This window comes from Mustelus asterias, chromosome 2 (genome assembly GCF_964213995.1).
Source record: "Mustelus asterias chromosome 2, sMusAst1.hap1.1, whole genome shotgun sequence".
NCBI lineage: Eukaryota > Metazoa > Chordata > Chondrichthyes > Carcharhiniformes > Triakidae > Mustelus > Mustelus asterias.
This window is the reverse complement of record NC_135802.1, coordinates 93074084-93096437: the sequence shown is the minus strand read 5'-3', so window position 1 is coordinate 93096437 and position 22354 is coordinate 93074084. Positions and strand designations below refer to the sequence as shown.

General features: G+C 43.7%; 1 protein-coding gene across 1 annotated transcript in view; it reads right to left on the bottom strand.

Annotated features, from left to right (window-relative positions):
* Positions 1-22354, bottom strand: part of LOC144503611 (ATP-dependent translocase ABCB1-like) — a 102505-nt gene that overhangs the window by 15191 nt on the left and 64960 nt on the right. Inside the window, exons 14-16 of the mRNA XM_078228215.1 lie at positions 17801-17884; positions 5331-5534; positions 1853-1953 (exon numbers count right to left, since the gene is read on the bottom strand). Of these exons, the coding sequence (XP_078084341.1) occupies positions 1853-1953; positions 5331-5534; positions 17801-17884 (389 nt within the window). The remainder of the gene's footprint in view (positions 1-1852; positions 1954-5330; positions 5535-17800; positions 17885-22354) is intronic.

The following is a 22354-nucleotide window of genomic DNA, read 5'->3' as shown; positions in this document are numbered from 1 at the left end:
CATGAACTATGATTCCCTCTTTCCATAGATCTATAATTACCAGGTATTTTGTCTCTAATCATATAACGTGCATTGGACACTCACAGGACATAAAGAAAATGTAATTTCCATGTTTTCAAATTAAAGATACAAAAGGGAATCTTACCAAAGAATGGCAGAGTGTTGGTTCCGGCAAGAAAAACGGCGTGTTTGACTCAAGAGGAACATGTTGGTTTTCCCTTCCAGATCTTACCACACTCTGCCACAAAAAAAAACCAACTGGGCGTGTATCATGCCATCATGTCGGGAGGCAGGGCCTCAACATGCCAACACAGCCCAGCTGCACTGAGATCGGGGAGCCGCGTTCAAAGGGCGCCCCGATGAAAGCAAGAAGAAACCTCCCTACACACCACCACACCACGAAGGTCTCTGGGGCTACTCCTACCGATCGGAACATGCATTCCACACACCACCCCCTCTCCCCCACAACCATCATTGGCACAGCCCACCCCAGCCCCAAACAGTCGTTGCTGGCATCCCCATCTCCCACATATACTCACCACCTGCCGCCACATATAAATGAACCCCCACCCACCCCATGAGCTCGCACTGGAGTCCGCCCTGGCACTGCCCCCTGGCGCCAACGCAGCAATTCCAATCTGAGCTGGTGGGCTTTGCCAGGTCACTGTCTGGCCATGCCTCTTTCTCCTGGGGGCTATAATCATCTTTACAATCCTCATGATAGGTTCACGTCTTGAGTGAAACTGTTGTAAACTATGCTGATGTGTTTGAAAATATGGCAGGGGCTCAATATCTGGTTGGGGGTGGGGGAGGTCTTAAACATATGGAAATGTAACTAAATGTATATAAATCAGTTTCACTCCCGTTGTGGGCTTGATTACATCACCGGGCGCGGAGAGGCGAAAATCAGAAGTCACGATCTCGCCAGCAAGATTTGCAACTTCCAGGTATCAGTGAATATTGAGCTCCACTGCCAGTCCTGTGGATGGCGAATGCAGAATCAAGATCTCACCCACTAACAAATTTTGATGGTTTGATTAAGAATTATCCACCCATTAGATAAATGTGCTTACAATCAAAATTAGGATTTAGAATTCTAAAATCCATATGCGATAAACCAGCTAATGAGAAATGTATGGTGCTTGGTTTTCATTACTGAGACTATTGGTTCTTGTTTACATTTGGCTATAATGTGGATACAAAAAGGATAGATGGAAGCTGGACTTATGTCCATTGTTACTGAAGAATATGCTTCTGTAGTGTGAAGTCCTGCCATGCATCACGTAATCAAATTAAGAAAAATGTTGAAAGCAACGGGAAAGAAAGATGATCTGCTGCCAACAATATTGATACATATAAACATATGAATTGGGAGCAGGAGTTGACCACTCGGGCCCCCAAGCCTTCTCTGCCATTCATTAAGATCTGATCAGATTTTAACCTTAACTCCACGTTCCTGTCTACCTGCAGTAAACCTTCACCCCCTTCACCACCCAAGATAGCAATAACAGAATAAAAAGAACATTTGATGGATGCTTACAGATTTGTGTTATTGAAGCATATTGTTACCAAGAGAAAACTACTATTACAGCTCGAAAGAAGAGTGGCAACTTCCCCATTATAGTTACCATTAACCTGCAGTCTGGTGACCTGACCTAGCTTATGCGATAGGAGTAGACAGTTTATTTATCAACAATCTAAGCTGACATTCTAAACCAGAGGTTGTCTGGGAGCTTCCAATCTTTTACAATAACTGTGACTAAAGTGTTACCAAAGGCCATAATGTTTTCGACATTGCCTCAGTAAGTAATACCCTTGTAATACAAAATTAGCAATTAAAAAAAATATGCACCTGTAGGGTTTACTGACATGTTCCAGGTATCTCTTATAAAAAACATCTTCTCTTGTTAAAGATGCAATTGTTCTTATGTTCTGTACAGCTTCTGTTGAAATCTGAATTGAGGTGAGACAGAAGATCACAAAGATTAATATTTTATACAATGACTGTGTCAGATATAAAGATAACAAGATGAGTCAACAAATGAAGTATAATACATACACTTGACTCATTGAAAAAAGAACATCCCAACAATTTAATAAGTCTAATTGATATCCACAGCTATTTTATGCGTCATAGAGTCCATTCTCAAGTTACTTAAACAGTATTCAGTTTAGTGATTAAAAATGCAACATAAGCACCCATTCTGAATATTTCTAGAAACTCAAAACTCAAAAAAATAATCTGTTGGGAAATGAAGCCTCGCGAAGCTTTTATGTGTGTCTTACTCTCCTGTGCATTAGAAGGTTAGATACCGGCCTGCCATTTACACATTAAAGTGCTGTGATCATCTGATGAATTGACCAAGAGTTGTTGAGAGTGGTATTTAAAATGTTCCAATGTATTGGTACCCTGACATGCACTGCAAAGACTTATCTTTCTCATTTTCTGACTGAATTGCCCATCTCAATTAGATGGGGCATTGGACAGATGCAAAGTACATCACAAAAGAGCATGAGAGTGCACTTATATGAGGCAGATGTCATGCTAATCCATTTTTGTGCATCTTATTTGTTACTGTAGAAGCAGTAATGTAGATGCAGACAAAGCTGTGAGCTTCCTGCATCTCCTGTAGCCTATTATAAATAGTGCAATGTTATTTAGCTACAGAGACATATGCAAGTAATGACAGATTTTTAAAGCTATATCTGTGGGACCTTCAGGATGTGGATTTGTTACCAGTTGAAAAGAATATTCCAATGCTAAAGGCCAACAAATAGATTACTGCATATTCTAATCTGTTGTAAGTAAATAAATTAAAATGATGATTTCCATGTACGGGGCCGAACCCAAGAGTACACATTAGGAATTGCAACACCCGAATTTATACTTTTAATTTTAATGGGCAGGAAATATTAGGGATTGTGCTCATAATTTCCTAATCTACACTCCATGTCGTACACCAGGACTGTTCATTTGGCAGTCCCTCTGCGACTGGATCCTGAACTTCTGAACCCACAGACCACAATCAGTAAGGATAGGCAACAACATCTCCTCCACGATCATCCTGTACACCGGTGCCCCACAAGGCTGTGTTCTCAGCCCCCTACTATACTCCTGAAACACGTATGACTGTGTGGCTCCATTCCCCTCCAACTCAATTTTCAAGTTTGCTAATGACACCACCGCAATGGGTCAGATCTCAAACAATGATGAGACAGAGGACAGGAATGAGACAGAGAATCTGCTGAACTGGTGCGGTGACAATAATCTCTCCAATGTCAACAAAACGAAGGAGATTGTCATCGACTTCAGGAAGCGTAGAGGAGAATATGTCCCTGTCTACATCAACGGGGACGAAGTAGAAAGGGTCGAGAGCTTCAAGTATTTAGGTGTCCAGATCACCAACAACCTGTCCTGGTCCCCCCATGCCGACACTATAGTTAAGAAAGCTCACCAACGCCTCTACTTTCTCAGAAGACAAAGGAAATTTGGCATGCCAGCTACGACTCTCACCAACTTTACAGATGCACCATAGAAAGCATTCTTTCTGGTTGTATCACAGCTTGGTATGGCTCCTGTTCTGCCCAAGACCGCAAGGAACTACAAAAGGTCGTGAATGTAGCCCAATCCATCGCGCAAACCAGCCTCCCATCCATTGACTCTGTCTACACTTCCCGCTGCCTCGGCAAAGCAGTCAGCATAATCAAGGATCCCACGCACCCTGGAAATTCTCTCTTCCACCTTCTTCCGTCGGGAAAAAGATACAAAATTCTGAGGCCATGTACCAACCGACTCTTCCCTGCTGCCATCAGACTTTTGAATGGACCTGCCTTGCATTAAGTTGATCTTTCTCTACACCCTAGCTATGACTGTAACACTACATTCTGCACTGTCTTGTTTCCTCCTTTATGAATGGTATGCTTTGTCTGTATAACGCACAAGAAACAATACTTTTCACTGTATGCTAATACATGTGACAATAAATCAAGTAAAAGAAAAATCAAAATAAACTCTCAATCTAATTAATGTGTTATAAATGAAAATAAATTTTAATGCATTACCAAATCACTAAAAACGGAGAATAGCTTGTCTCTGCACTGTTTGTGTACTGATTTCATAAACATTTTCTTGATTAAGATGCTTATAATGTAATTTTGTTTCGAGGTAATAGCTTAAAATAGATGATTTTGGCTTGGCTGCCGATAAAACAATCCTCTTGATTTTGTTGCCATTGTCTGAGCCAATATCACACATTTCACATTATTGTCTGAAGCTACTGACTGCAATGAGAAAAGTTACCTCAGATGTTGATAAATGCGAGGTTATACACTTTGGAGGAAATAATAACAAATGGGATTACTATCTCAATGGAAACAAATTAAAACATGCTACCGTGCAAAGGGACCTGGGGGTCCTTGTGCATGAGACACAAAAGCCCAGTCTGCAGGTACAACAGGTGATCAAGAAGGCAAATGGGATGTTGGCCTATATCGCGAGGGGGATAGAATATAAAAGCAGGGATGCACCTGTCTTGATGCACCTGTACAGGGCATTGGTGAGGCCGCAGCTGGAATACTGTGTGCAGTATTGGTCCCCTTATATGAGGAAGGATATATTGGCATTGGAGGGAGTGCAGAGAAGGTTCATCAGGTTGATACCGGAGATGAGGGGTTTGGATTATGAGGAGAGGCTGAGGAGATTGGGTTTGTACTCGTTGGAGTTTAGAAGGATGAGGGGGGATCTTATGGAGACTTATAAGATAATGCGGGGGCTGGATAGGGTGGAGGCGGAGAGATTCTTTCCACTTAGTAAGGAAGTTAAAACTAGAGGACACGGCCTCAAAATAAAGGGGGGTCGGTTTAAGACAGAGTTGAGGAGGAACTTCTTCTCCCAGAGGGTGGTGAATCTCTGGAATTCTCTGCCCACTGAGGTGGTGGAGGCTACCTCGCTGAATATGTTTAAAGCGCGGATGGATGGATTCCTGATCGGTAAGGGAATTAAGGGTTATGGGGATCAGGCGGGTAAGTGGTACTGATCCACGTCAGATCAGCCATGATCTTATTGAATGGCGGGGCAGGCTCGAGGGGCTGGATGGCCTACTCCTGCTCCTATTTCTTATGCTCTTATGTTCTTATGTGCTGGTCATGCTAAAGTTTCCCTCAGTGTACCCAAACAGGTGCCAGAGTGTGGCGATTAGGGGATTTTCACAGTAACTTCATTGCAGTGTTAATGTAAGCCTATTTGTCACACTAATAAATAAACTTTAAAAACTCATGGAGGATTGAGAAAATCCAGAAGAAGAAAATCTAGTTCTCCAGTAAATGCTCACCTTTCCAGCTGTTGCGAGAGATTTATTGTCCATAGAGGCATGGCCTAAAGCTGATTTCATTGTAATAAAATTGGCACCAATAAGAAATGGGGTACAGGCTAGGGAAACCAAAGTTAACTGCCAGCCAAAAATGAATGAGATAATAATAGCAGTTCCCATGGTGGAAATATTCAGTGTCATTAAACCTAGTCGTGTTCCAGTGGCCTGGAGGGAAAAAGCATTCGTTGATTAAATGCAATATTTAAAAAACATTTCTATCTTGTAAATTTAGCAGCAAATAAGCTGATGAACTAATTCATACAAAAAGTAAATAATCAAATGATCACAAAACTTCTTGGGCTTATTAAAAAGCAAGGTTTTTGAGAGGAATCCATACATAACACAGCTAACAATATTTTTTCAGTTTTGCCTGGGGATAAATATTTCAATATCAAAGAGTCTGCTTAGTCAATTATATTTTCATTTTTGTCATCTCAAGGATATATAAACCTCAAGCATTATTCTACAAACAGATGTTTACGGTCTTGCTGCCAAGTTATAGCTAATAGCCTATAGTGGGTTGATATCAGGACTAGACTTCAGGCCACATATATGACCCTGCTGCTAACTGATCCATGTCTCCTGAAGTATCTCGCAATGTTTGGGGTGTGTTCAGAGGGAAGAATCCGCTGCACATTAGTTTGCCATCATTAGGACGAAAGGCGATGATCTGTTGGTTTTGTACTTTTGTTTCAACCACAGCAGTGGATTACATAGATTATTTTTTGCAGGGATCTGCAGGACAGTGTAAAAGTGAATCAGGAAGAAGCAGCCTCTGGCAATGCATTGAGGCTGTGGAATCAGCACCAGAAAGCGTTTGCAGATTTGTTCATGGCTCAGTTAATGGGAGAAAGAAGTCAAGAAGAGAGGAAGTGACAGTGAATAGGAAGTTCCTTAAGAATCTATTTCAAACATTATGGAGGCAAATGGCAGGGCAGCGCATTGAAACTCCACTACAACACCTCACGAGCTATCACACAGTGCAATGTGGATAGAGATAGTGACTTGCAGGTTTTATCAAGGAGAATTCTGTTAAATATTTTTATTTGTTGCTTTGTGGCATTAAAGGCAATTAACCCCATGTAATCCTTCAAAATTGTCCATAAAAGAACAGTTTCAGGAATGAAAATTTAGCCCATTAAGCTTATTATTCAGAAAGTACTTCTTTAAAAAATAAAAGTGTAGAAATCCTCAGGGATTTTTCTTCTGTAATTTTGATCGAAACCCAGAGAAATGTTGTAAATATCTCTTGCGGTCAGTTCTTTGGATTGCCTACCGATATTACAGAGAAGTTATTATAGACCGGGTGATGACACAACTACTTAAGGGGTCACGTATCAGTAAAACAGGAGCTCTCCCCGAGCACAGGTAAAGACACAGCATGTAAGAACTGCTTAGTGATTGTTAATAAGCATCTACTGTTGTTAGTCCCTAGTCACCATTTATCGGAATCCAATGCTTCTACATGGTGCCAGGAGTTGGCAGAATAGCACAGTGACTTCATCGCATCGACAAAAGTTAAAAAAAGTGGCCCATCTACTGCGATGCTGGCCTGTGGGAAAAATCAAAGAAGGTATGGATGTATGCTCTCCTAAATTTAGCGGGTCCCAAGGCGGTTGAGAACTATGAGTCCTTTGTTTTTTAAATGATGGGAGAGAAGGAGGATCCCAAAATATTGCTGAAAAAATTCCGAAAACACAAACATGCCAGTAAAGAATATCATACTGGATAGTCAAGTGTTCAGTGCAACCAACCAAAAGTTTGATGAGTCTGTTCAGTCGCATGTGCAACCTTAAAAATCCTAGTAAAGAAATGGGCATTTGGCACACTCACTGAGTTGGTGAGAGATCGCATTCTGTACAAGGTCATAATGATGTTGGCCGTAAGCAGTTTCTTTGCCAGAATGGTTTTAACAGTGGAATCAGCCATCAGCCACTTGTATGCTGAGTGTGCAGTCCGAAAGAAGCAGCAGAGAGTTAAAGCAGGAAACAGAGGTTTTTGCGCTGCAGAGTACACTCTGCTCCATCATCACTTCAGCCATTACTCACAGAACAGAACTGCATGTCTGGCATTTGGCAAAGGCTGTATTATATGTGACAAACAGGCCCAAGTCAGAGGAGCTTGTCCATGCCACCAGTCAGACCACAGCCGCTCAATTCTTTAGGTTCTGTAGTAGGAACAGGTTAAATGAATTGGAAAGCAATCAGAATAACAAAACAGAGTTCAAAAACACTACAATGCGAGAGTCAACGCCATTACAGAGAAGGGTGAAATTTTCACCATATTAAACAGTGCTTGCAGCAAGGCAAAACTAAAAGTCAAGATCGTCACAAGAGCAAAGTGTCATGTCCTCCCCAGGCAGTTGTTGTGGGAAATCGACCCATAGGCTGCAGCAGATCCCAACATCCAAGTGGACCTCATGGCATATGGTGCACAAACTAACCATACAGAAGGTGTGGTCACTCTTCACTGCACACAGGGCAGTTTGCAGTTTCATGTTGTTGACCAAAATATAAGGCCACTTTTGGGTCTTCAGGGTAGAACCACACTGGGGTTAATCCAACCCCCTACACATCCTGCAGCACCAGGCTCCAAAATTGATATAATATAAAGGTCTATTCAAATGTGACACCATTGGGAAGCTACCTACAATATACCATAGGAGGCTAGATGACTTGATTCAACCTATGGTCTCTACTCCGAGAAAGGTCTGTGACATTAGTGTACCTTTAAGAGATTTTTAAAAAAAATCATGTTCTTTGCAGCTCTCAGCTCTCATTGCTGCCGAATTATCTGCAGAAGTCCTTTTAATGGTACTTAAATGAGGGTTGTTTATTCTTACTCTGGGATCTTTTATGACCCTGCATTGTTGAGAGGAAGGTCATGTATTTTGGAGAGTTTAGTTTCCTTCCTAGTGAATTTAAGGTTTCATTTTCTATTTGGTTGGCAGCAGTTTAGTTTAGAAGGGACATCAAGCTGAAAAGAAGTGTTTCCCTCTCTCCCTGGTTAAGCAAGGTTTAGTGGGCCTTATCAAATTGAAAGGAAATTGACTGAGGTGAATTATTTGATAAGAATGCCAGATAGAAGGAAAACTCAGAGTGTGTCATGTGAATATGCTTAAAAGGTATTTTGATTGGGAAGAAGAGCAGAAGGAGAATGTTTTAGTGGTTATAACTCAATGAAGAACCAAATCCCGATGACTCTGAATTTGACATTCTTCAAATTGGATAATGAGGTAGTTATTAAAAATTGGGATAAATTGAGTTAACTTCCAGAGGAAAATCGAACTGACCTAAAAGAGTTATTAATATCACATGGACAAGTATGTAGGAATACATACTTAGAAGTACTAAAATAATTGGGAGTGAGATAGTTGTAGAAAATGCTGTTCCAATTAAACAACATCCTTGCAAACATGACCTTTTCAAGTTGGCATCAGTTCAGATGGAAAAGCTGATTTTACTTGGTCTGAGGTGCAGTAGCCGAAAGTCTTGATTGATTATACAAAACTGCTGGAGGTGGAGAAGGAGAACCAGTTAATGGACAATAATGTGAACAAAGAAAGTGAACAGGTGTAGAGACAGATACAAGACAAGTTGACTGTTTTGGAACATGTTCCTGAGTTGTTCAAATTGTCTGAGCATAAATTGCAGGACTGTCAAAGACAGCTCATCATCTATGCAAAGAAAAGTGTGGATGAATCAACAGTCATATGTGACCTCAAAAAGGAGATTACAGAGTAGAAGTATCATACTAATGTGGATCAAATGAAAGGACAACAACTTGAAATCAGACTGTTTGCTGGAATGGCATCATCATTTGACATGAACTGTTGGCATAATGATTCTATACAGTGTGCAGAGATGTGGATGCCTAGTGAAATCATACTGTACACAGCTGGTGTTCGAATAAATTGTGGTGATTTTCACAGCAGTGTAACTGCCAAAGTGGTCTCTGGAACCATGGTTGAAATGGCTTCTGACAGAAAAGAAGAAAATCTGCCGTGTGTCTTTGCCAAAGAAAATTGATGGTGCAGACCAAGAGCAAACAAAGGAGTCGAATGGCTTGGCAGAGGAGGAGCTAAGGTCAATGAACAAGAAAGGGGACAGAGATAAAATGACCTTTCTGGATGGCCCTGACTACACACATGTAATGTGTTATCCTGCTGATCCTGCCTAGTTCTGAGAGGACATTACCAGAGACAATTTACCATTACAAATGGAGTTTGGACTGGGAATCAAAGCAGGATTAAGGACTGAAGGAGAATTTTGGAGAGAAAGCAGTTTGTCACGAATGTGATAAAGAAGGAGTGTTCGACGATGGAAGACAAGGTCTGAAATGGACTATATTACTGTTATGTTTGCATGTTTTGATTCCTATAAAATGTATGTATATTTATTATAGAGTATTCGTAGTGTGAAACTGAAAGGGTTTGAAAAATGAAACCATCTTTGAATGTTGATGATTAATTTATTTCTTAAGGGGGGGGGGTAACATTAGTGTACGTTTAAGCGATTTTTCAAAAAATCATGTTCCCTGCAGCACTCATTACGACCGAGTTGGCTGTAGAAGTCCTTTTACTGCTACCGAAATGGGAGTTGTTTATTTTTATTCTGGGGTCCTTTATGATCCTGCATTGTTAAGAGGAAGGTTGTGTGTTTTGGACAGTTTTTTTTCCCTTAAGACCATAAGACCATAAGACATAGGAGCGGAAGTAAGGCCATTCGGCCCATCGAGTCCACTCCACCATTCAATCATGGTTGATTTCAACTCCATTTACCCGCTCTCTCCCCATAGCCCTTAATTCCTCGAGAAATCAAGAATTTATCAATTTCTGTCTTGAAGACGCTCAACGTCTCGGCCTCCACAGCCCTCTGTGGCAATGAATTCCACAGACCCACCACTCTCTGGCTGAAGAAATTTCTCCTCATCTCTGTTCTAAAGTGACTCCCTTTTATTCTAAGGCTGTGCCCCCGCGTCCTAGTCTCCCCTGTTAATGGAAACAACTTCCCTACGTCCATCCTATCTAAGCCGTTCATTATCTTGTAAGTTTCTATCAGATCTCCCCTCAACCTCCTAAACTCCAATGAATATAATCCCACGATCCTCAGACGTTCATCGTATGTCAGGCCTACCATTCCTGGGATCATCCGTGTGAATCTCCGCTGGACCCGCTCCAGTGCCAGTATGTCCTTCCTGAGGTGTGGGGCCCAAAATTGCTCACAGTACTCTAAATGGGGCCTAACCAGTGCTTTATAGAGCCTCAGAAGTACATCCCTGCTTTTGTATTCCAAGCCTCTTGAGATAAATGACAACATTACATTTGCTTTCTTAATTACGGACTCAACCCTTCCTAGTGAATTAAAGGTTTCATTATCTGTTTTGGCTGGCAACAGTTTAGTTTAGAAGGGACATCAAGCTGAAAAGAAGTGTTTCTCTCTCTCTCTCTGGTTTTGGAAATTCTACTGGTTAGCTGAAAGCAAAATCTCTTGCCTTCCTGAAGGAGAGAATCTCTTGTTGGTGGCTCGACCAGAGTCTCTCCATGGTGTTCTGGGAAGTTGTTCTGACTCCAAGACTGTGTGTGCTTCAAGAGAACTGCATCATTCAACCAAATGACTCAGTTCTAGTATTATGTGAGCATTAGTTTTTGCTGTGTTAAACCTGTGGAAAGGGTTTTGTCTATGGGAAGTTTTTGTTTGATTGGAACATTTTAGATATATTAGTTAAGGGTTATACATTATGTTGGTTGTTTTATTTTTCTTTGTAATTGATAAAAGTTATTGCTAATTTTCTTTCCATACACGCTAACTAAATTTTAAAATAAACTTTGTTTGATAAAAGCTCCCGAATGGGTAATTTGAATCATACCTGAAGTGAAACTTCAGTGGGGATCAAAAGTGGGGGGTGGGGATCAAAAAATTATGTCTACAAGTGTAGAGGCTGGGGACAAGCTTGGGGCCAGGACAAGGCTGGCAAAGAAGAAGAGCACTCTGGGGGAAGATGACCTCACTGGGCCTGGAGGTCTGGAGTGCATCTACTTCAATGCAAGGAGCGTAGCAGTAAGACAGACGAACTTAGGGCTTTAATGCTTACGAGGAATTTGGATGTGGTTGCGGTGACAGAGACTTGGTTGAAAGAGGGACAGGACTGGCAGCTAAATATTCCGGGGTACAAGTGGTTTAGGCAAGACAGAGGAGGGGCCAAAAGAGGTGGGGGAGTAGCAGTATTAGTTAGGGAGCATATTACAGCGGTGCAGAGGGAGGACAATTCAGAGGGGTCGTGTAACGAGTCACTGTGGGTGGAGCTCAGAAACAGGAAGGGCGCAGTCACTATGTTGGGGGTATACTACAGGCCCCCCCAACAGCCCAAGGGAAGTGGAAGAACGGATATGTCAGGAGATAATGGATAGGTGCAGGAAAAATAGGGTTGTTGGAGTGGGAGACTTCAATTTCCCTGGTATAGACTGGAAATCGCGTAGGGCTGGGAGTCTGAATGGGGAGGAATTTGTAAAATGCATACAGGAAGGTTCTTTGGAACAATATGTAGATAGCCCGACTAGAGAGGGGGCTATACTGGACCTAGTACTGGGGAATGAGCCCGGTCAGGTCTTCAAAGTTTCGGTAGGGGAACATGTGGCAAATAGTGACCACAATTCTGTTAGCTTTAGGATAGTGATGGAAAAGGATGAGTGGTGTCCCAAGCGTAAGGTGTTGGATTGGGGGAAGGCTAACTTTAGTGGGATTAGGCAGAAATTGGCAGCTGTTGATTGGGAGAGGCTGTTTGAGGGTAAATCCACACCTCGCATGTGGGAGTCTTTTAAGGAACAGTTGTTAGGGCTGCAGGACAGGCATGTGCCTGTAAAAAAGGATAGGAAGGGTAGGATTCGAGAACCATGGATAACCAGGGAAATTGAGGGATTGGTCAAAAAGAAAAGAGAGGTGTACGTTAGGTCCAGGCAGCTAAAAACGGAGGGAGCTCTGGAGGAATACAAAGAAAGTAGGAAAGAACTCAAACGAGGAATTAGAAGGGCAAAAAGGGGTCACGAAATGTCCTTGGCAGACAGGATTAAGGAGAATCCCAAGGCATTTTATTCATACGTTCGGAACAAAAGGGTTGTCAGGGAAAAAATCGGACCTTTCAGGGACAAAAGTGGGGAATTATGCTTGGAGCCCAAAGAAGTAGGGGAGATCCTAAATGAATACTTTGCATCGGTATTCACAAAGGAGAGGGATGTGTTGACTGGGAGTGTCTCGGAGGGGAGTGTTGACCCGTTAGAGAAAACCTCCATTACAAGGGAGGAAGTGTTAGGTTTTTTAGGGAATATAAAGACTGACAAATCCCCAGGGCCTGATGGAATCTATCCAAGGCTGCTCAGGGAGACGAGAGATGAAATCGCTGGGCCTCTGACGCAAATCTTTGTCTCGTCACTGGACACAGGTGAGGTCCCAGAGGATTGGAGGATAGTTAATGTGGTCCCATTATTTAAGAAGGGTAGGAAGGATAACCCGGGAAATTATAGGCCGGTGAGCTTGACGTCCATGTTAGGGAAGTTGTTGGAGAGGATTCTTAGAGATAGGATGTATGCACATTTAGAAAGGAATAAACTCATTAACGATAGTCAGCATGGTTTTGTGAGAGGGAGGTCATGCCTCACTAACTTGGTGGAGTTTTTGAAGAAGTGACTAGAATGGTTGATGAGGGAAGGGCCGTGGATGTCGTCTGTATGGACTTTAGTAAAGCGTTTGACAAAGTCCCTCATGGTAGGTTGGTGCAAAAGGTTGGATCTCATGGGATAAAGGGGGAGGCGGCTAGATGCGTGGAGAACTGGCTTGGTCACAGAAGACAGAGGGTGGTAGTGGAAGGGTCTTTTTCCGGCTGGAGGCCTGTGACTAGTGGTGTTCCGCAGGGCTCTGTATTGGGACCTCTGCTGTTTGTGATTTATATAAATGATCTGGAAGAAGGTGTAACTGGGGTGATCAGTAAGTTTGCGGACGACACGAAAATGGATGGACTTGCAGATAGTGAGGAACATTGTCAGAGGCTACAGAAGGATATAGATAGGCTGGAAATTTGGGCAAAGAAATGGCAGATGGAGTTCAATCCAGGTAAATGCAAAGTGATGCATTTTGGTAGAACTAACGTAGCGGGGAGCTATACGATAAATGGCAGAACCATAAAGGGTGTAGATACGCAGATCTGGGTGTGCAAGTCCACAGATCCTTGAAGGTGACGTCACAGGTGGAGAAGGTGGTGAATAAGGCATATGGCATGCTTGCCTTTATAGGACAGGGCATAGAGTATAAAAGTTGGGGTCTGATGTTGCAGTTGTATAGAACGTTGGTTCGGCCGCATTTGGAGTACTGCGCCCAGTTCTGGTTGCCACACAACCAGAAGGACGTGGAGGCTTTAGAGAGAGTGCAGAGGAGGTTTACCAGGATGTTACCTGGTATGGAAGGGCTTAGTTATGAGGAGAGATTGGGTAAACTGGGGTTGTTCTCACTGGGAAGACGGAGGATGAGGGGTGACTTAATAGAGGTGTATAAAATTATGAAAGGCATAGATAGGGTGAACGGTGGGAAGCTTTTTCCCAGCTCAGTGGTGACGTTCACGAGGGGTCATAGGTTCAAGGTGAAGGGGGGGAGGTTTAACAGGGATATCAGAAGGATGTATTTTACACAGAGGGTGGTGGGGGCCTGGAATGTGCTGCCGGGCAAGGTGGTGGAGGCGGACACACTGGGAACATTTAAGACTTATCTAGATAGCCACATGAAAGGAGTGGGAATGGAGGGATACAAAAGAATGGTCTAATTTGGACCAGGGAGCGGCACGGGCTTGGAGGGCTGTATTGTTCTTTGTTCTTTGAAACATATCCTGGCCAAATTCAAAGTGCAAAACTTATGATCCAGGTGGACTTCATAAAACACTTTGGAGTTTCTGACCTGAATTATAACAGGTCCTCCTAGCAAATGAAGCAGAAAGTAATTGATGAGCGGGACCGCATGACCACACTGGGTGTCATAGCCCCCATAGACATGGACACAGACGGAGTTTTGGCAATAGTGGTTACAGTAAAAAACACGGCATGATCAGGATCTGTATTGACCCAGTCTACCTGAACAAGGCACTACTCAGACTTCATCACCCTATGAACTGATCATAGCTGACATGCCCAATGCTAAAGTCTTCAGCAAATCCTGTTGGATGAAGAATCCTCAAAACTCACCATATATGAAGTCATGAAATTTCTGACAACTGATGATGAGGGCAAGGAGCTCCTCATGGATTTAGGCATAACAAGTCTCAGTGTCAGTGAGGGCCCTTGATGCAAAGGCTGCTGGTCTGCCATTCTGGATGCAAACTGCACCAAGTCCATGTTGGGAGGCATCTGCTAATAGGAATACATGGACTCAAACATTGAAATATTGTCGCACTGGAGAAGCTGAGAGTGCATGCTCTCAACTCATGGCTCCGCTAGGCATGTACTATTTCCTCCGTATGCCCTATGGGATCTTCACTGGCAGTGAGGTTTTCCAACAGTGCATAGTCTTTGCAGGACAACCCTGTGAAATCACCCTTGATAATATCCAGGTCTGGGGTCACACAATGCAAGAACACGATGCACATCTTCGTTTCATTCTTGACAGAATCATGACCATCCAGTTAAAGCTCAAACAAGCTAAATGCAGATTTAGGATTAACCGGGTTCCTCACATGGGTCATCTGCTCACAGTCGATGGTGTGAAGCCAGATCAGACAAGATGGTGGCCAAATGACAAATGTCCATTCCTGAGGCCAAGGATGCCTTGCAGCGCTCCCTTGGTATGATGAATTATTTATCTAAGCTCACTTCCCGCTACAGTGAGGTGACTGGACCCTCCCTCACCTCCTCCACCAAGATGTTGAATGAATGATGTTGGCTGAAGCACCAGACTGTTGCATTTAACCAGTTCAAGCAGACACTCTCAGCTCCTCCAGTGTTACAATATTTCGGTGTTTGAGCCCTTGTATTACCTTCAGCAGACGCGTCCCAGCACAGATGGGGCAATCTACATCCAGAATGACAGACTAGCAGCCTTCACATCAAGGACCCTCACTGACACTCATAATGCCCAAATCTAAAAGGAACTCCTTGCCCTATTCTTCACTTGTCAGAAATGTCATGACTTCATATATGATTGTCCTGTAAGTGTTGAAGCCGATCAGCGACTCTAATCTTCCTGTGGCAGTCCAGCAATGAATGCAAATCCTGCAGCACTCTCATCCTGAACAAAGTTGAAGTTGATGTAATCCGAGGCTGGGGATACAGAGCATCCTTAACCTCACATGCATCTGTGGGCTGATGACAGATATTCCGCAAAGGTCACCATTTGAGCCCTGGAATGAACCAACCGCATAAAAATTTCGGCTTGCTGTGGCAACACAGTGGCACAACTTGGGTCACTGTCTGTGCGGAGTCTGCATGTTCTCCCCGTGTTTGCATGGGTTTCCTCCAGGTGCTCCGATTTCCTCCCACAGTCCAAAAGACATGCTGGTTAGGTGCATTGGCCATGCTAAATTCTTCCTCAGTGTACCCAAACATAGCCGGAGTGTGGTGACTAGGGGATTTTCACAGTAACTTCATTGCAGTGTTAATGTAAGCCTACTTGTGACACTAATAAATAAACTTAAACTGAACCTTCGCGGCCACAGGGAGTGGGTGCCCTCCTCCTCCACGTGGCGTGAGGGTAGCTTGAACATGGCAGAGATGCTGTACTCCCTATGTTGAGGCAGTCTCCTGCACCCTTTCTGGGCATGAACTGGATTACATCAAGGGGAGGACCCAGAAACATCACGTTCAGAGTTTCGTCGGCGCAAATCCCATTTTTGGTCTCTTGTGAGAGTTAGCGGCCAAAATGGGATTTGCGCCTAGGCTGAATGGGCCTTAAATTGTGGCTCCAGGGCTTTGTACATGTATGAGACTTTGAACTGTATCCATAGGCCTACTGGAAAGGACTGCGTTCAGCCAAGTACCTGTTTGAGAAATGTACTCGAGACCACACAGTTTTCTATGCTGCACTCTTCAGCCTGTGCTAAATGCCCAGATAGGATCTGCCATCATCTGTTCAGCACATGTTCTCCAGGCAAACCAGGACCACGATTCCCATTGCCAAGTTCCTCTTGCAACCAAAGGTCAAAACAAATGTGCCCTCAGAAGCAGCAACAAAGGGGAAAGAGGTATTATGACCGAAATACTCACACACGTTATGCTCCAGAGCCCTGGTCAAATGGTCAGGATCCAGATCACCCATAGCTGCAGAGAAGTGGCAGTGGTTTATAGTCATGCCCCACAGCCAAACAACTATGTGGTTTCCTCAGACAGTGTCACCTACTGCAGGTATCTGAACCACCAGCAACCACCACTGTATCCCATGCATCCAGCCTGCAATCCAGGCCTTCCACACCAATAGAAAATGCAGTCCTCCAGAGGCCAACACAGCAAGCCGAGCAGCCTTGGGGTACACTGCAAGGACGCCTGATACCATTCACACTGTGATGACTTCAGCCAGGCTAATGAAGTTGGCTTGCTCGAGTATGAAAAGAAATATCTGAGGAGTCCTACTTGATGGTTAAATCAGGGAGCCTCATGCTCCCTATTTAAAGCAGGTGTGTCAGACTCCCAGCCTGCATTCAGCAGGGAGCAAGTGGAGAGCTGGTTGTGTACAGATGTATGGTGTAAATAAAGTAACTTGGTGACGGGACTTTCGCCTCTGTGGAGTTATTACACACACTGAGGACACCAACCTGAGAGTATCTCCAGCACAGTCAACTGCTCCAATCACACGCTCAGATCATATGACTAAACCAAATACAATGTTCCAGGACTATGTCACGGACTAGATTACAACTGTCCTTCATTTTTTTAAGAAAGATGGGGGGGGGAAAGGAGATACAATGAGCTATGCATCAGCTGCAGCAGCCTATTCTGTGTTTTGTGCAATGTTAATAGTCCTGTGTTGTTAACCTGTTCAATTTGTATGTTGTAAATAGTTTGCATCTGTTACATCTCAGTACCACCAGTTATCTCAACTTAAAAAGGGAAGGTGGAGACTGAGTGGTCATGTGATGATGTGGCTATTTAAGGTGTCACCTGTGGGTAACATGGGCGTACTCCTGGAGTGTGGGCAGAGACACAGCATATAAGAGCTGCTCAGCGACTGTGAATAAACATCCACTGTTATTAGTCACTGGTCACCAGTTATTGGAATCCAATGCTTTTGCAATTATGACTTAACACTGCTTCTTTTAAACTGAAAAATGCACTGGGTTACAGAAATCTATCGTTAAAGAATATGCACTGCTCTCCTTGTTACCTTGCACAGTAACATAACACCAAACGCTGTAAGTGATGCGTTACTTCTGAAAAGGAAATAGAAATATTCCAATGCACTTACCCCTTTAACCTGTGATGCATCTGTAGCCAGATGGGTTGTTAGCACACCAACAGTATTCTTGTGATCGTCAAACCAACCAATCTCCTAATATCAGAATAAATTAACCAGCAATCAAATTCGAATCACGAAACAGAAAGAATTAATATAAGGTATCAGGGACCCCGTCATTCTAATCTGGGACCATGGTTGAGGACAAGCAGGGTGTTTGCCTACAGCTAGAATCCAAGATTCCATTGCAATTCCAGTATCCAACCTCCAATCATTTCCAATGGGCAGGTAGGACTGAGTAGATCATCTGTACATATCCTATGCAAAAGAGGGACATGCCTGGAGGTAAGCTATTCCATGAATTCTGCCAATTGCATCTTAAAGGCCCTCAGTGGAACAGCCTACAAGTCACAAAACCACAAGCTTTTACCTGGGTATCAAGCCTAACGGAGATTGATAATTTTTCTCCAGAGGCCTGCTTGCTCCAATGGGAGAAAAGGGTTTAAAAGAGGAACATTTTTGTTGGGCCCTTCTTGGGTCTTTGCCTTGTCAGTGGAATGGCATGGCCTGGCTCCGCCTTTCCATCCTGCAGTTCAGGGTAGGCAATGCTTAAACATCGTAACTGGAACATATTAAGGTCTGCCGAAGGTTTAGCATTGTCTGTTGCTTCTGTAAGTCTGTTCTGCACCTGAAGTGTTAATTGTTTCAATTAAGATTACGTACATACAGGTGGAGGGCACTGATCAGATGGAGCATATATAAAAAGACATTTACTGACAATGACTAGAGTGAAATAAATTTATGCAAGGTAGACTGGCTCTGGTTTCTTCCTTCATCAACTGGCTATCAGAAATATAGTAAAAAGTCTCACAACACCAGGTTAAAGTTCAACAGGTTTATTTGGTAGCACTAGCTTTCGGAGTCTCGCTCCTTCTTCAGGTGAGTGAGGAGTTGTGTTCACAAACAAGGCATATATAGACACAAACTCAATTTACAAGATAGTGGTTGGAATGAGAGTCTTTGCAGGTAATCAAGTCTTAAAGGCACAGACAATGTGAGTGGAGAGAGGGTTAAGCACAGGTTAAAGAGATGTGTATTGTCTCCAGCCAGGACAGTTAGTGAGATTTGCAAGTCCATGCAAGTCGTGAGGGTTACAGATCGTGTGACATGAACCCAAGATCCTGGTTGAGGCCGTCCTCATGTGTGCGGAACTTGGCTATTAATTTCTGCTCAGCGATTCTGCATTGTCGTGTGTCGTGAAGGCTGCCTTGGAGAACGCTTACCCAAAGATCAGAGGCTGAATGCCCATGACTGCTGAAGCGTTCCCCAACAGGAAGAGAACACTCCTGCCTGGTGATTGTCGAGCGGTGTTCATTCATCCATTGTCTTAGCGTCTGCATGGTCTCCCCAATGTACCATGCCTCGGGACATCCTTTCCTGCAGCGTATCAGGTAGACAACATTGGCCGAGTTGCAAGAGTATGTACTGTGTACCTGGTGGATGGTGTTCTCATGTGAGATGATGGCATTCATGTTGGTGATCCGGCACGTCTTGCAGAGGTTGCTGTGGCAGGGTTGTGTGGTGTGGTGGTCACTGTTCTCCTGAAGGCTGGGTAGTCTGCTGCGGACAATTATCTGTTTGAGGTTGTGCGGTTGTTTGAAGGCAAGAAGCGGGGGTGTGGGGATGGCCTTGGCGAGATGTTTGTCTTCATCAATGACATGTTGAAGGCTCTGGAGAAGATGTCGTAGCTTCTTCATTCCGGGAAATACTGGACGACAAAGGATACTATGTCTGCCGAGTCCCGTGTTTGTCTTCTGAAGAGGTCGGTGCGGTTTTTCACTGTGGCGCGTCGGAACTGTCGATTGATGAGTTGAGCGCCATATCCTGTTCTTATGAGGGCGTCTTTCAGCATTTGTAGGTGTCTGTTGTGATCCTCCTCATCTGAGCAGATCCTGTGTATACGGAGGGCTTGGCCATAGGGGATGGCTTCTTTAACGTGTTTAGGGTGGAAGCTGGAGAAGTGGAGCATCGTGAGGTTATCCATGGGCTTGCGGTACAGTGAAGTGCTGAGGTGACCATCCTTGGTGGAGGTGCGTATGTCCAAGAATGCAACCGATTCCGGAGAGTAGTCCATGGTGAGTCTGATGGTGGGATGGAACTTGTTGATGTCATCATATAGTTGTTTCAGTGATTGTTCGCCATGAGTCCAAAGGAAGAAAATGTCATCGATGTATCTAGTGTATAGCATCGGTTGAAGATCCTGTGCAGTGAAGAGGTCTTGTTCGAACCTGTGCATGAAGATGTTGGCATATTGAGATGCGAATTTGGTCTCCATGGCTGTTTCATGTGTCTGGATGAAGAACTGATTGTTGAAGGTGAAGACGTTGTGGTCCAGGATGAAGCGGATGAGTTGTAGAATTGCATCTGGAGATTGGCAGTTGTCAGCGTTTCAGAAATATAACATTGTGTGTCAGTGCACAATATCCACTTGTACTGAAGTGTGACCAACTCTGTACTTCTTGACATATAAAAGACCATTCTATCCATCTCACATGTGCTTCGCTAATCTATCAATGGGTTCAGTAGTTGAAACCAGAAAGAAACATCAGTGTTTCATTTCTCAGACAGCAAGTGAACACAAAGGGCAACAGTGAGATTTGGCACACTTCAATCAATCCATACAACTTGTTTAACTTTCAGAGTCTCGGTAAATGCCTACCCTTGGAACTTTGTTTAGAAACCTGCCTTCTTCATCTTCAATAATCAGTGCAAAGGGTTTGTGGACTTATTTGTCATTGAGATTGGCCAATTCAGCTGCCTCTGCCACTTCTTTTTTTTCCCCTAGCCCCTCAGACAAAGCTTCCTCTAAGGTCCCTGTTTTCTAGATTTGAATCTGCACCTGCTCTAGTTTCTCTCCCAACTTAGAATCTTAGAAACCCTACAGTACAGAAAGAGGCCATTCGGCCCATCAAGTCTGCACCGACCACAATCCCACCCAGGCCCTACCCCCCTATCCCTACATATTTACCCACTAATCCCTGTAACCTATGCATCCCAGGACACTAAGGGCAATTTTAGCATGGCCAATCAACCTAACCTGCACATCTTTGGACTGTGGGAGGAAACAGGAGCACCCAGGAGGAAACCCACGCAGACACGAGGAGAATGTGCAAACTCCACACAGACAGTGATCCAAGCCGGGAATCGAACCCAGGTTCCTGGAGCTGTGAAGCAGCAGGGCTAACCACTGTGCTACCCACTCTCCTCAAGCCTCTCTGAGTTCATCTTGTCCATGAGACCCATCTCGCTCGACCTCATTGCCACTAAGCTGCTGATCATTTAACTTTACTTGGCCCCTTGTTAACTGATATTAGTAAGAAGTCCCTGTCTTCCGCATCAAATCTTTCATCATCACTACATTCCCTCCTCAAAAACAAACCTTGGCCCTTCTGTCATTGTAAACTGCCACTCCATCGCAACATTTATTTTCCACTTGCATATGTTGCCACCTCCAAAACTTACTTCCATCTTTCCCAGAACCTCATGTAGGAATCTTTCCAATCAGATTTCTACCCCTGCCATAGTACCAAATTGGTTCTTGTCAAAGTCACAAATAACATTCTAAGTAACTGTGACAATGCTAGACTATTCCTTCTCATTCTTTGCAAGCTATTTGCAACCTTTAACACAGTTGACCACACCATTCTTCTCCATCCCCTCTTCACTGCCATCCAGCTGGGTGTGACTGCACTCATCTGGTTCCATTCTTTATCTATCCAGTCAGAGCCAAAGAATCTCGCCAATTGTTACTGTTCCTGCTCCTGCACTATTACCCGTTTTCTTTTTATTCCTTCATCGGATGTAGGTGTCACTGGCAAGGCCAGCAATTGTTGCCCAAACCTAACTGTCAGAGGCAACACAGCTTCAGATCTGGAGTCACTTGTTGACCAGGCCAAGTAATGACAGCAGAGTTGTTCCCTCAAGGGCATTACTGAACCAATGGATTTTTACAACAATTGTGATCATCATTACTGAGAAGGTATTTTTAAAATTTAATTTCCAGATTAATTAATTGATTGGGATTTGAACCCATGAACATTACCCTGGGCCTCAGGATTACTAGTCCAATGGCATTATTATTGCTCCACTGTCTCTCTCCTTGCCCCCTCACATTTCTCCTTTATATTCTGCCCCTTGGTGATATCATCCTTCAGGTTTTCCATGTATACTGATGACACCAGCTCTTCTTCACTCCTTCATCATCTCTGAATTGTTCGACTGTTTGATTGACACCCAGTACTGAATGAGCAGAAATTTCCTCCAAGCAAATACTGGCAAAATCAAAATCATTGGCTGGGTTTTGCCAGCCCCAGTGCTGTGGGTGCCTTTGCAGCAGATGTGGCAGTCCTTTCACACTTCCATTCATTTCACCAGGACCGGAAGATCCCACTGGCAGGAGGGGCTGGAAAATTCCAGTCAATGGGTGGCATTCTCCCATCTGGGACTACGGCCTGAGGCAGGAACGGGGAATGTTTCTCATTTCGGAGGCCTGTGGGAAACCACATC